Source organism: Homalodisca vitripennis, chromosome 2 (assembly GCF_021130785.1).
Source record: "Homalodisca vitripennis isolate AUS2020 chromosome 2, UT_GWSS_2.1, whole genome shotgun sequence".
Lineage (NCBI taxonomy): Eukaryota > Metazoa > Arthropoda > Insecta > Hemiptera > Cicadellidae > Homalodisca > Homalodisca vitripennis.
In genome coordinates this window covers 108,557,123-108,573,024 of record NC_060208.1, presented here as the reverse complement: position 1 = coordinate 108,573,024, position 15,902 = coordinate 108,557,123, and the positions used below count along the sequence as shown (strand labels likewise).

The 15,902-nt window shown below is 34.6% G+C and overlaps 1 protein-coding gene across 1 annotated transcript in view; it reads right to left on the bottom strand.

Moving 5' to 3' along the window:
* The window catches only part of LOC124354553 (monocyte to macrophage differentiation factor), a 48,922-nt gene that overhangs the window by 16,453 nt on the left and 16,567 nt on the right, over window positions 1-15,902 (bottom strand). Inside the window, exon 4 of the mRNA XM_046805100.1 lies at window positions 548-683. Coding sequence (XP_046661056.1) covers window positions 548-683 — 136 coding nt within the window. The remainder of the gene's footprint in view (window positions 1-547; window positions 684-15,902) is intronic.

Sequence of the window (15,902 nt, the reverse complement as noted above, 5' to 3'; positions counted from 1 at the left end):
CCTATTCTATTCAACATTGACAAAAATATTGTCAAGGCAATTTGCACCTCGTGTAGGAGATTGGTTCAAACAATAAAAACTGTACTCTCTTAATATATTTTTAAAATATTTAATGGATGGCTTTTTTTGTTCTTTGTAATATCAAATTTAATGTTCAAATCGCCTCCAATAACTATCGTATAGCTGGTCCATTGAATTAAATATAATAAAAGATTTTGAAGTTTATTGAGGAAAATATTATGGTCACCATCAGTCGAATGGTATAATGAAACAATGATTAATTTGAATTTACGTAATTATATAGTGGTTACTTCAAAATTAAGTTCTATACAAAATTCTGTAACATCAAGAGGCCTTGCATGAAAATTATTGTGGACAAATTTTAATGTTCCTCCTCAAATCAGGTTTACTTTACAGAAAAGCATGCAAAATAAAACCATTTGGAAAAGATGTTACCACTGATTGTTTAAGAAAATGATCTAATAAGATATACGTTGACTTGATAACATCAGTATTTCATAATACAGTACAGGTTAAGTTATATTACCCAGACAAGCCACCACAGCTCTGCAGCCAAGCTGTCCTGAGGCAGTGGCCGCAGCATCACCCATGGGAAGTAAGAGGCAGCAATGAATACGTAAATCATCGCTCTGTCACCTCGGTGCAGCAAGTCCTTCAGCTGTCTGTAACAATTTACTCTGTGTATTGCCACACTTGAAAATTAAATATTTGAAAGTCTTCTAACATGATTAAGACCTTCTGCATTTTATTACTTCTACGTTTTTCAATTTCCCTTCAGAGAAATTTTAATTAGTTAAATCAGAACCTTAGTGGTTATAGGTTCAACTGTTACTTTGTAGATAATGTCCACTCCACCATGAGTTGAATATATTTTTAAAACTTAATCGTGTAAGCATGTTTTAACACAGTATTAAATGGAAAACTTAGATGATAATTATTATAAAACAAACTTTGAAAGTAGACAAGAACTATGTCTAATGAGCATAAAATCTGAAGATTGATGATTTGGTATTTGAAAGCATGACAGAATTTAAATATTTCATGTAGTTATAATAAATAATAATAGACAGTAAAATCAACTCAAAAAAACATTAGCCGCACCATCAAGAAATTACTGCTCCTTAGAAAATGAATAATTATTAATAATTTATTCACTGTAAAGTAGAAGGTAAAATAAGACTGACTGTTCAAGTTGGGAGATGATGTTTCGTCTCAGCTTATCAATAAGATCTGTGTGAAAAGTATTTTTCTCATAAACGGCTTTGTTTCTGTGTTGTTTAACCACTTTTGGGTTTTAGTTAATGGCAGTTTGGAATAAATTCTTGGAAAATATGACCATTTTTGTAGATTTATTTTGAAGATTTTTTTTTTTTTTTTTTTTTTTTTTTTTTTTTTTTTATAATGCAATGCAGACGTGTGATAGGTGGGCCCCTGGGACTGAAGCCGAGGCTCTTGTACTGGCTTTATGTTTCCGTGGTCAGACCTGCACTAATGTACGGAGCTGTCGTATGGTGGCCAAAAATGGAAGCCAAAACGGTGGTAGCCACGTTTGGCAGGTATCCAAAGGATGGCCTGCCTCGCTATCCACAGGGGCCTTTCCTAGTGCGCCAGGCGCGGCTCTGGACTGTTGTCTTAATCTCGCCCCCCTGGACATTGTCATTCGAGCTATGGCCAGGAAGAGTGCCTACTGTCTGCAGCAGACGGGATTCTGGTCGGGCTGCTGCAGCGGTGGGCACTGCAGAATTAGCACTCTGATACAGGAGGATGTTTTGCATATGATCTCTGATCAGATGCCACAAAAGTTTTTCCTTTGACAAACCCTTTAGGATTATTTTTGCCCTCAAGGGATGATTGGTCAGAGGGGAAGCAACCTCTTCCACCAGCGGAGCTCGAATGGTACACAGACGGCTCTAAAACAAAAAAAGCGGCACAGGTGCTGGAATTCTGGAGTGAGACCATGTAGGGAGCTGGTGGTTCCTATGGGTCCGTATCCGACAGTCTTTCAAGCGGAGGTCGCAGCCATTATGGAATGTGCTCGTGAGAATCTTCGTCTGCGATATAGGGGCAAGACGATTAACATTTTTCACGGACAGTCAGGCAGCGCTGATGGCGCTGGATTCTTGCGCAATCAAATCCAAACTGGTTTTGGGATTGCTATCAGACCGTTTTCCTCCCTTGCCAGAATCAACAATGTAACCGTTTGTTGGGTTCCTGGTCATAAGGGGATTTCTGGGAACGAAAGAGCTGATGCCCTGGCCAACCAGGGCTCAGCAACAATTATGACGGGCCCTCAACCATTCTGCGGTGTTCCAAAGGTGTGAATCCTCTAGGGTTTGTCTCGAAATGGATTCGCGCGGAGCATGGTAGAAGGTGGAGGTTGCATCCGGGTTTGAGAGTGAGTAGAATGGTATTACAGTCACCTTCCTCCAAGGTGGCCCTCGGACCTTCTCTCATTAAACAGATCAATGTCTTTCCAAGGTCATTGGTCTCATTACGGGGCATGGTCACCTGAAGAAGCATCTACACAGAGTTGGTATCCTTCAGGAGGATCCGCTCTGTGGAAGGTGTAATGAGCAGGAGGAGACTGCTGAGCACCTGCTCTTTGATTGCCCAGCAATAGCAAGAGAGCGGTATGCCATCTTTGGTAGCTTGAACAGGGTGGCGAGTTTTCCCAAGGAGGACTTGATAGGTTGTTTTTCGGCGGTTTGTTGAACTGCTGAAGTTGTTGTAGACTGGTAGTCCTCACATGGTGTTTTTCGGGTGTGTGCGCAAAAGGCCCTTGAGGCTTAAGTGCATGGCAGTAGGCCGCCCCAAGGAAAAAAAAAAAAAAAAAAAAAAAAAAAAAAAAAAAAAAAAAAAAAAAAAAGCATGTTTTTAACACAGTATTAAATGGAAAACTTAGATGATAATTATTATAAAACAAACTTTGAAAGTAGACAAGAACTATGTCTAATGAGCATAAAATCTGAAGATTGATGATTTGGTATTTGAAAGCATGACAGAATTTAAATATTTCATGTAGTTATAATAAATAATAATAGACAGTAAAATCAACTCAAAAAAACATTAGCCGCACCATCAAGAAATTACTGCTCCTTAGAAAATGAATAATTATTAATAATTTATTCACTGTAAAGTAGAAGGTAAAATAAGACTGACTGTTCAAGTTGGGAGATGATGTTTCGTCTCAGCTTATCAATAAGATCTGTGTGAAAAGTATTTTTCTCATAAACGGCTTTGTTTCTGTGTTGTTTAACCACTTTTGGGTTTTAGTTAATGGCAGTTTGGAATAAATTCTTGGAAAATATGACCATTTTTGTAGATTTATTTTGAAGTAAACACCTATGTAATTAGCTATATTATAAATATCCAACAAAATTATATAGTTTGTTCTAATATGCATAGTAATGGTTGTAGAATATGTTACGTAGCTAAGCAATTACATTAACAATAGATACTTGTACAATATTGTTTTATCATTTTATGATGACAGTTGAGTGTTGGCACAAATTTTGACATTGCTCTTATGGGTAACCATGTTAGCAATGAGAAAATTGCAGGAGAAACAGGTTTGTAGATAAACCCCGTAAAATCATGTAACATTTTAAAAATCACATACTTACACATGTAATGGATGTTACTTTGCTGAATTAATTGTTAAAGCCTTTATTACGTTCTTCAATGTATTATAATGTTGTATTGGTTTATTTGTACAGAAGATAAAAGTAGAGTTCGATGATTGTGCATGTCCTTCCATAAGATTTACCTGTACACCGTCTGTAACTCATGATGATATCTCAAAATGAATAAAGCTATAAACTTGAAAAGTTGTATATTTTGCTAACACTAAATGTTATAGCATAGAAAATCACTTTTGTCTGTCTGTCTGTCTGTCTGTCTGTGTGCGTGTGTGCGTGCGTGCGTGCGTGCGTGCGTGGGTGCGTGCGTGCGTGCGTGCGTGCGTGCGTGCGTGCGTGGGTGCGTGTGTGTGTGGTGTGCGTGCGTGTGTGTGTGTGTGTGTGTGTGTGGTGTGTGTGTGTGTGTGTGTGCGTGTGTGCGTGCGTGCGTGCGTGCGTGCGTGCGTGCGTGCGTGCGTGCGTGCGTGCGTGCGTGCGTGCGTGCGTGCGTGCGTGTGTGTTAGTTTCTACTGGGTATCTCAAGAATTAATTGAACTACGACCCTGAGATATTATATATAACTTCATTTCAACATAGAAAACGTCATATTTGATGATGAACATGTCCCTCTAAGGAACTGGCTGAGCGTTTGCATAGTGTAACTATCCACAAGATATCAGCAACATTTACTTCCTGTCTGCCAGGGGGCTGTAAAAATTTTTTTCCTACCTAATTATCTATCTATGTATAGAACATCTTGAGAACGAAATGTGCTATAAACTTTGATTTTGAACGCAATTTCAATGAAAACTGTTACTATAGATGAGCCGCTTTGAACGTGACCAGCACGGAAATTTCTTGCGCATGGGGAGAGAGAGGAGCAGCAGCTCAACCATGCCTACCTCCACCACCTACCTCTTTCACTGCTCGATCTATTTTCTTTACAAGACACAAGTGGGAACCAAGTACTTTGCTTTCCTGCATTGGTGTTTTGGAGCATCATGTTATGTTTTCTTATTCTCGTTGTTATGGAATAAAAATATTATTATTAAATAATATTATTTATGTTAAGAATAGTCCATTGCATCTATTTAATATGTTAGTATAATTAAGAAGTATTTTAACAAATGTTTATTGTTAACAGCACACATCCTACAAGTGGTAAAGTGCCGACTGAGGAGTGGTTGGTAAGGAATGTGAAGGGGGAAGTGAATCCTCACTTCTTCTCCCTCTTCACATCACTCTCTCTCTCCCTCCCCCTCCCACCACTGCAGCCTTGGTGGGATTCACATTAAGGCCCATTCCATCACACCAGTTCCTTACCATGTTCAAAATAGTATTGGTCAGATAAGTGACCCTTGTGTTGAACTTGCCCTTCACAAGAGTCACAATGTTATCTGCATACCGCGGTGCAAAGACACCACTGCTGTTCAAAGACAAGAGCAGGTCATCCGCAACTAGGTTCCGCAGAAGAGAAGAAAGAACGTCACCCTGAGGACAACCTCTCGACAGCTCAGGACAGCAGTCCCTGCACTGATGCTTGCTCCCATAAGAGTGGAATGGTGTCTGTGAGTAAGGCCTTTATCCAGTCATATATTTGACCATCAACACCACGTCTCGAGACCACATTGACAATGGCCTGAGTACCTGTATTGTCAAAAGCTCCTTTGATGTACAGAAAGACACCTATGGCTACTTCCTTCCCTGCCAGCACCTTCTTAATCCTGCATACCAGTTGATTCAGGACTTAGTCGTATGATTTTCCTGGAGTGTAAGGATACTGATTTGGAGCTCTAAAAGGGATTCCTCTGAACAAAACCTAGTAAACATGGTTTTGAGAAGAAAGGAGGACAGACATATTGGCCTAAGAGATCAATCCAGGCTAGATCTCCCCTACTTCGGTATAAACACTACCCTGAATACCCTCCAGGACAGAGGAATGTAAATAAGGGCCACAGAGGCCCTAAACAGTCTGCACAGCAGGGGAAGGAGAATATCCAACCCCCGCTGTAAGCAAACCGGTCTCACTCCATCTTCCCTAGGAGCTTTTTTGGAGTAAACGAGTTATTCACCCATTCAATCCTTCTGAAGGTATTTACTCGACACACCAAACTCCATTGTGAGTGAGTGGTCCGCCCTGCAGGTTTCCCTCCACAGCTGAGTAGTTGGTCCTTGTCGTAAATGATACAGTCCGGAAAGTGTGTTCCCATCATAACTTTTAGAACTCCCTCCAGTTCATTCAGATCTTAAAATTTTAGTGAAGGCACTGATTCATCTGGCGTATTATATCATCTGTTTTCTACAACACAAGTATTCTATAACATTACGTTGTATCAGCAGTTAATAATAATACATGAATATTGGTTTTAATTTAGAAATTTAATCAAATAGCTTTTGAGGTTTCTTTTTAAATGATTTTATGATTTGACAGCATGTTAAAACATTTAAACCCATATACTTTGGTTTTTTTACAAAAAATTATAATGCTCCACTGTTATATTATTTCTATTCCTCATATTAAAAAGTTTGATTCTAACCATATATTTCAATTTTAATACTGTTTGATGAATTTTTCATGCCCAATATGATATATGTATATATTGAATATATATATATATATATATATATATATATATTCTTTTTTTTTAATTTTTTTCAAGCAAAGTTGAAAATCTAACTTACATGTCTGAGAGGAGATTTTTATATTTTATTGAAATTTTTAAAAATTTGTGTAGAAGTTTAATTCTATTTTATTTGAATTTAAGAAGAAATTTAATCCTTTCCTAATTCTTTTACTCAATACCTTAAAAGTAAATAATTTTCAACGACTGTTGAAATTTTGTGCCTAGAGTTAAATATAAATTTTAATTCAGGCTAATTTTCCCAAGTTGGATTTTTTATATTCTCTGCTAGACACACATATACGATGAAAACTTTACAAGGGCCATTGATCAGATACTCCACGTGTGAAACAAAGCATTATAAAACCAAAGTTAAGACAATTAGAGCATCCATATTGATTCATTAGTGGCTAATCAAATGCCATCCATTGTATTGATGTCGGCTCCAGAAAACATTGGTCACTCGACCAGATGTAAAACAGCTTGTACAACACAATCAGCCACCAGAGTCAAGGAGAGGTCAAATTAGTGAGCTCCTGATTAGTTATTTTGGCCCAATTGTTCTCTAGGCATATCTATACATGAACACTATACAATCTTGATACACACAACACATGCTCGCTGCCTTATGAGAATAGTTATCAACACTCAGTATAGACCAGCAGTGAAGGTGTTAAATAGACATTTTAACAATAATTCCTGCTTTGTTGGCTGGGCATTAACTAAGCCAATCACTCAAGGGGCTGGAAAATTTTCACTTTTGTCTGTCTGTCTATTTGTATGACATCTTGAAGACAAACTGACCTATATAGATCAAATTTTACATGAAGATTCATTTCTAAATAGGCAACTTGGAGTTTGATGGTGGTGCATCTCATTCCATGGGATTTGGTTGACCAGATGCAAATATTTTTCTTTTGTTCTTAAGGTTAACCATACTGGCAACGAGAAAATAGAGGAATAAATAAATTTGTAAACAAGCTGAATACAAACATATGAGACTTTTAAATGTGACATATTAACACATATAGATTATACATAAAGTACAAATTAAAAATAGAGAGGAAATCAATGTCAAAAGTCAGTACCAAAATATGGTTTTAGTGCACTTGCTTTGTAATACTCTCCCTACATCACAGGATCTGTGTTTAGGTAATCTAAACACAGTTATAAAACCTAAATCAATGTCAAAAGTCAGTACCAAAATATGGTTTTAGTGCACTTGCTTTGTAATACTCTCCCTACATCACAGGATCTGTGTTTAGGTAATCTAAACACAGTTATAAAACCTAAATCAATGGAAAAAATGTGAATTCATCATGTGGCAAGATATCTTTTGAAAAATTTCATTTGAAGACTTTAAATTTTGCAAGAAACTTGATTTTTGCATCAACAAGAACGAGTTTTGTATTAGCAAAAGGGTATGTCATAAAAAATTATGAGGGAGGTGGGGTATTAATATTGGTATCGGAGCATTTAATAAATTACAAAACAATTGTTGATGTTAATTTGGATCTACTGAATGAAGACAAAATATTTGAATCTTGTGTTATTCAGATTAAAATCAATTCAGTAAAATTCTTAGTTGGAGGGATTTACAGGAGTCCATCTGAAAATACTGCAAGTTTTTTACAAAAACTAGACATGTTTTTAGAGATTTTATCCAAAATTTGTGATAACATTGTTATTGGTGGTGATATTAATGTTGATGTTTTGAGGGAGGATAGAAAAAAAAAGACTTTGTCAATACATTGAATATGCATGGTTTTTATTATACAGTTAAAATTCCAACCAGGGTAACAGACAACAGTGAAACTGCAATAGATAATTTTCTCACCAACATGAAAGCTACTTTATTTGATGTAGAATGTATAATAACATCACTCTCTGATCATGATGCTCAAATGTTCAAAATAAAGAAAAATAAAAATGTTAAATTAAAAATAAGTAGAATTGGAAGAATTTTTAGTGAAAGAAATATAGAAAACTTTAAGAAAGACATATCTAAGGAAGACTGGACTAAACTTTATATGGCACCAGTAGATGATAAGTTTACATATTTTTACAACATTCTAAAATATTATTTTGATATAAATTTTCCCTTAAAACGCTTCTTTATTAAACACAATAAAAACCAATGGATAGATTATGAAGTAACTTGCAAACAAAAAGAACTTATAAATAAACATAATTTATATAGGAAGAGTAAAAATAACAAACAAATAAAACTTTCTTTGAAGGAACAAAAAAATAAATATAAAAAATTGATTCAAAAAAAGAAAAGAGATTACATTAATAATAAAGTGGTGAATACAACAAATATCAATAAAACTATATGGCAAGTGGTAAATAATGAAATTAGAAACAGTAAGGAAATGTCATTTAAAAATATAGAGCTTAACGATGGTGGTAAAATAATCTGTGACCCTGTTTGTGTAGCTGATTTATTAAACTTAAGTTTTGTCGAAATGGTAAAAAAGCATGTTGCTCCAAATTTAAACAAAAAGTCAATTTCTATTAATCGAAATTCAAATTATAAAAGTAAATTTAAATGCAACACTATTGACTGTGATCAACTAATTAAAATAATTGATTCTATTAAGCCAAAATGGTCGGCAGGGTATGATGACATACCTATAAAGATTATTAAAGAGGCAAAACATGCACTTTTAAATCCTCTTTCACATGTGGTGAATGTTTCTATAATAACAGGAAACTTCCCAACTCAATTAAAAATATCAAAAGTTGTTCCTGTGTTAAAAAAAGGAGACAGCAAAAATCCTCTAAATTATAGACCATTGGCAATACAACCTGCTTTATCAAAAATATTTGAAAAGACTATGATGATTCAATTAGTAGACTATTTTGAGAAGGGTAAATTGCTGGATTTGGAGCAGCATGGCTATAGAAAAAATAGATCAACGGTAACAGCATTAATTGATTATATTGAGAATGTGCTAGAAAATTTGGATGAAGGGAATCATACTGTTGGAGCCTTTCTGGATCTGACAAAGGCATTTGATAGTGTCTGCCATAAAACCTTGCTAGAAAAATTAGAATCATATGGTATTGAGGATAAAGAATTAAGCTGGCATCAGTCATATCTGGAAGGGCGACAGCAGTATGTTAGTATTAAATATCTAGGTAATAATGAAATAAGAAATATTAATTCAAGAATAGAAAAAATACAATATTCTGTACCACAAGGTTCAGTATTGGGCCCATTTTTGTTCTTATGCTACTTGGGAGGTATGCCACAGATTTTAACAAATTTATCAAATAAAAATCATTTATGTTTGTTTGCAGATGATATAAGTATGTCAGTTTCTGGAAAAGATTTACAAAGTGTAATAAATACAACAGAATATTCAATGTCACAACTAAAATGTTACTTGAATGATAGAAATTTATTACTAAATTCTGATAAAACAATTCTAATTAAATTTAAATGTAAACAATCAAATGAGATAAATACAATTGGAAATAAATTTGTAAAAGATACAAAATTCTTGGGTCTGGCTCTAAGTAATACATTAAGTTGGACAAAACAAGTAGAACAAATTTGTCATAAAATGAGTTCTGGAATATTTGCAATCAGGCGGTTATCCTTCTTCCTAGAAATAAATGCACTGAAATCTGTTTACTATGCCTTGATACATCCACACATTTCATATGGCATTGAAATTTATGGTGGAACCAGTGCAAATAACTTAAACAAAATATTACATTTACAAAAAGTGGCAATAAGACATATTCTACACCTTAAAAATAATGATAGTTGTAAAGACCACTTTATTAACCTAAGAATAATGACAGTATATAGTTTATATATTTATAAAACTATATTACATGTCAAGACAAATGCAGAGTCTATACCAAGGCAACAAGATTATCATAATTATAATACAAGAAATAGAGAAAATTTTGTAGTAAAGAAACATAATAAAGAAAAATATAAACAGTGTCCGACATACATAGGAATAAAATTTATAAATGACCTTCCAGGCTGTATTAAGAATGAGAATTCTTTTAATAATTTTAAGAAAATGTTGAAACAATTTTGTACAGATCATTCATTCTACTCTCTTGAAGAGTTTTTTACACTGTGACTTGAAAGTAATTTTGTTTGTATTTGCCTACCATTACAAAACATATTAACACTATGGACATAAATATTTAAAATATTATATGTATTATTATACTGTATTAAATATAAAGTATGAATACTCTAACCTGAGTCTTATGTTTTATATTGTAGTAAAGGTACAATTCATGTACATTATGTATAAAAAGAATAAAGGAATTTTGAATTTGAATTTGAATTTGAAGTTCAATGATGGTGCATGTTCAACCAAGGAATTTGGCTGAGCATCATTGAAGCCTATCGCCCTGGCTGATACAATTCATATTTTGTACAAAAGTGAAATTTCTTTTTCTGTATAATAGTCTTGTTTGTTTATCTGTCCATAGGATATTTTGAAAATGAAATAACCAACAGACTTAGAATTCTGCATACAACCTCAACAAAGCCTATTCACAACAAGTGGTATGGTGTATTGCTACCTTGTATATTTTAGAAGTTTGTAAGGAAGAATGATTCAATATTTAAAATTAGTCTCCCTGGTAATGAATAACAAGAAAGAAATGTCTTTGACCAAATCAAATTAAGTTACAAAAATAGGTCCACACTGTAAACCTGTGATAAACCTTTACAGCATTGGCCTGAGGCATCATTTGCTGGGTTGGCTTATTGCCTTTTAATTTCTAAAATAATGATACTTACACATTTAAAAGGGAAATACTCAAAATAAAGTATATATTTTATCTAACTTTAATTTTTGAACTTTTAAAAAGAGGAATTAATTTAACTACTGTACATTATCTCGAGAAAAAGTAAGAAAACATTAATTAAATTTAATAAACACTAGCAGTTACCCTCTACTGCACATGCCATTTCAGTTTGAAAAACAGGAACATCATGATGACAAAATGGTGTTAAAATGGTTTATTCTTTTTAAATGGCATTCCAGACAATCCTGAGATACATGATAATCACAAAGATACTACAATATTTAGAGTTACATTATAGTTTGAAAAACAGGAACATCATGATGACAAAATGGTGTTAAAATGGTTTATTCTTTTTAAATGGCATTCCAGACAATCCTGAGATACATGATAATCACAAAGATACTACAATTTAGTGATCGATTTTAGATGGAAGTTTAAAAATAGTTCACTGAAGTCGGAGAATGACACTCCTCTGAAATTTCTCGAATTTCACTGCAAAATGTTATGATTATTTTTTTTTAATAGCTCATATAACAATTTCAGTAACAATTGTACTATTTTAGGCCAGTGTGGAGAAATCCTAAGGGGATCCTAAGTAAAGGGAGCAAAAGTAAAGATTAAAAACACAATTACTACTGCTGATTAAGCCAAAATGAAATTTTCAAGACCAGTGGGACGTTCCTCGGAGAGACTATTGAAATAGAAATAGGCCTATATGTTAACTGGGGACCTTAAGAATGTCCTTGTAAATTTTAATACCATCAGTCCAGTAGTGTTTACGTGACTGAGTAACACACACAAAAACACACAGAGACACCATTAGATTTCTATTCAATAGTATAGATTTTTTACGTTCCACCTCTAAGGTATGACAGATTTGGTATATAACGACTATTTTTTTAACCCTGGAGCTGGTATGAAAAGAATTTTCATCGCCAAAGGTCCGTCTGATTTGTCACCAACGAATACTCATCGCCAAATTAGACATGTACAGTTATTAACATTTTAGGCATTTAAGATCATACAAATTATTTATATATTTGATATATTCTGGCAGAGCATCAACAATAGTACCGATTTATTGTTCTTACTTCAATTATTGTACAACATTGAACATCGTTCTCAATGAACAGTTGACATAAACGTAATATGCGTCAGCTATGTTGTTGCATCAGCCATGTTATTGTTGTAAAACTGTAAACAAGTGCCGAATTTTGTGTTTGGAGTTACGAATCCAATAGTATTTGTGACAAAATTTATTTTACAGTGTTTTAGTGTTGTTATTACTTTGGTTTAGTTTTCTTAGGTTATAGTTTTCGTTGTTCATTATAGGTGAAACAATTAGACTAGAATTTAGAATTTATGTGATCTCAGTGAGCTCGTTTTGGATCATCCTATTTTTATTTTATTGGACGAAGTTTATTCTAACAGAACACGTAGTAGACAATTTCCTAGTAAGTGTTCTCTCACAATTGTGTGAATCAGATAAAGAAGTTCTTATGCACCTGGTGATGTCCTCCTTAAACTCACCAAACTCCCCAGCACGAACTGTCGCTTATGTGCTGTATGTGAGTGTAAAAAGTTGAAAAAGAAAACCAATTTCTTTTGCCCTGAATGTAATTGTGGAGTTCATCGTAAGTCCTACCATCTTGAACACTGTACCAGACAAGTTCGACACGGAGACTGAAAACGCAGAGTGGGATCCAGTGACTCTGAGTGAAACATGAGACTTGGTATATATTGTACATATTATGTAAATAAGGAAGGATTCAAATTTAGTATTTCATTTTATTACTTTTGTTTTAACTGTCATACTTACATAAGTATACAGTAAATGCAATCAAAAGATTATGTTTACCCATGACAGATATTATTTCTTTAGAGATTAACCTATTTCCAAAAAAAAAAAAAAAACAGTAACTGCGTGCTTTTTTATACAAAGCTATGTAACAAATACGTTTTGACATAAAAGTTAGGATGTTTTTGGAATTAGTATAAAATTTAGAATAAGTTATACATTTACACAGTTTAGATGTAGAACTTATTGATCAACAGTTGCACAGCGGAATATTTAAAGAAATGTTTTTAATTTTACAAAATTATTTAGATAGAAACTAACAATAAGTTATTGTTATATTTTCTAAATACCTGTGAATAAATTAACACATATTTCTTTACATTTGGACTGACAGTTATGAAATGGGTTACATTATAAAAAACATCTGTGTGGCTGTTGAAATAGAGCCTCCAGTACAGAGTGATACCATTGCTAGTTCTAAAGTTAACAAGTTAGTAAAATGAGGAAACTAAAAAGAGTTGAGAGTCTATTACACTCCTCTCAGTTATAAAAAAAACTTTATTTGTGAACTTCAGTTCAAAGTCTTTAATGAACTTTGAAGTAATGGTAATCATAACCCCTTATTATCCTTAGCTAGTCAGAAAAGATAAAACAGAATACTTAGATGAAATGAAAGATTATTTATTGAGTCAAAATTATACATGGTTCTAACCTATAGTACAGCATGAACACAATTAAAAACTAAATTCCTCCATTATAGACACTATGTATAAATAAATAAATAAATAAATAAAAATGCCTTTATTACAAGCGATACTCAGTTTACACTGTTTTTCAGTACAACTCAAGTCAAGTACAATAAATATGTCCTAAGCTAATTAAATAGATAACTTATACTGACAATAACTTACGTGCACATAGAACATAATTTACAAAAAAAAAAAAAAACATGAATTTACAAATCACAGAAAGAGCTCTTTAGTCGTTTTTTAAAAAACTGGTAACTGAGTTTTAAAGCATTGACGTTACCGGGGAGACCATTGTACAACTTCGGTACCGAAGTACGAAAATATCCTCTCCTCCCTACTTCAAGCCTCAACCCTAGGCAGGTGGAGGGTCCTGTTTTGTCGAGTTTGCACGCTGAGAGACCTCATCCCGGTAAACTGAGCTTTTCGCAGAGGTACTCCGGTTCTTTGAGCTTCAGAGTTTTGTGTATCATGCAGCCGGTGAGTATCCCGCACACGTCCTCCATGGGGAGCATGTTAATAGCAGTTCTGAAAGGGGTCACGTTGATCACGACGCTTTCAGTTGGAAAATGAAGCGGATTGCAGTGTTTTGCATCTTTTGTATTCTAGTGACATTTTTCCCTTGAAATACTATTACCGTATGCAGGATTAGCAGTACTGAAATACTGACAAAACCAACGACTGCATGAGACGAAGTTTTGTAGGCTCAGGTAAAAGATCTCTGAACCTATATAAACCTCTTAAACGACCAAGCGCTCGTTGAATGGCGTAAGTGACATGATGGTTAAAGGTGAGCTCACTGTCCTAGCACAACACCCAGGGTCTTTACAGTGTTACATACAGCCAGGCTTTCTCCGTTAAGCCTGACAACTAAACCTTGGTCATCCATCATGTCAGTAACAGTTTGTGGTGCCCACAATGCAGGACATTACACTTGCCTACGTTCAGCTTCAACCCATTTTTTTTCGCTGACCATACGGAGATTTGCTGAAGGTCAGTGTTTATGTTGTTGACAGCTAAATATATCCTGCTGGTTCGTAAGCCAAGTGCAGTTGACAGTCATCTGCATATAAATGAAGCCGTGCAGCTTTGTATACTGTCTGTCATATCGGAAGTGTACAGATTGAAGAGAAGTGGACCCAGACAGGATCCTTGAGGGACACCTCGCTGCTTGAAGAGTGGCGAAGAAGTGTCACTCTCCCAGCTTAAGTGACTTGTTGCCTACTACCCAAGTATGATTTGACCCATCTCACAGTATTATCGTCGAAGCCCATATAGCACATTTTGGCCAGCATCATCTCATGGTTGATCGAGTCAAAGGCCTGGGAGTAGTCTAGGAAGTACAAGTGAGTTTTGCAGTCCACGATCTTTGGCTTGAAACATGTCACTGAACAAATTTGTCAGCGCTGAACAGGTACTGTAGTTTTTGCGAAACCCTGACTGCAATTTTAGGAAGCAACTTATTATCTGCAATGTATTCATTCATTTGAGCGATAACTATTTTTTCTAACACCTTTGACATTGCTGGCAAGATAGAAATTGGCCTCACGTGTTGTACAGATGTAGGGGTTGGTATTTTTGGGCAATGGTTGAATAACACTAAATTTCCAAGCATTGGGAAAAGTACCTGATCTAAAAGCTTTCATTCAAAAGATGGGTGATTGCTTTAATTGCATATGGGCTAACAGCTTTTATCATTTTGATGGAGATCTCGTCCGTTCCAGTAGCGTGAGATTTTATTGCGTCAATAGCCCATCTGACGTTATCATCGGTAATAGTCTTGAATTTAAATGTTTCTCTTCCATTACCCCTTCTATTAGCTTCCAAGAATCTAACTAAATCCTTATCTACCTCCAACCCTGAGCCCATCTCAACAAAATATTTATTCATTTCATTAACCTCTAAGCTGTTTTGAAGAGTTTTATTCGTTTTATCAGGAACAATATCACACACTTTCGAAGGCATCTCCAGAATTCCTTAGAAGACTTAGTACAAGTAAGGTTATCAGAGAAATAGTCTTTTTTTTAGCTTTCCAAATTAACTGGTTTTAACCTGTTTCTAACAATTTCTGTATTGATTTCCAGTCACTTCTCTGTCTGGTTCTATTCTCCAATATTGATTTCTAAGTTTATTCTTAGTCCTTAGTGAGTTCTTTGAGTTGATCACTTCTCCAAGGGCTTTCTTCTTTGTTACCCGTTTGCAGACAACTGGTGCATGTTCATCAAATATTTTCTTAATATTACTAGTAATAAACTGCTCAATTTCATTCACTCCTTCCATGCCTAGAGCAATATTCCAATTAACATTT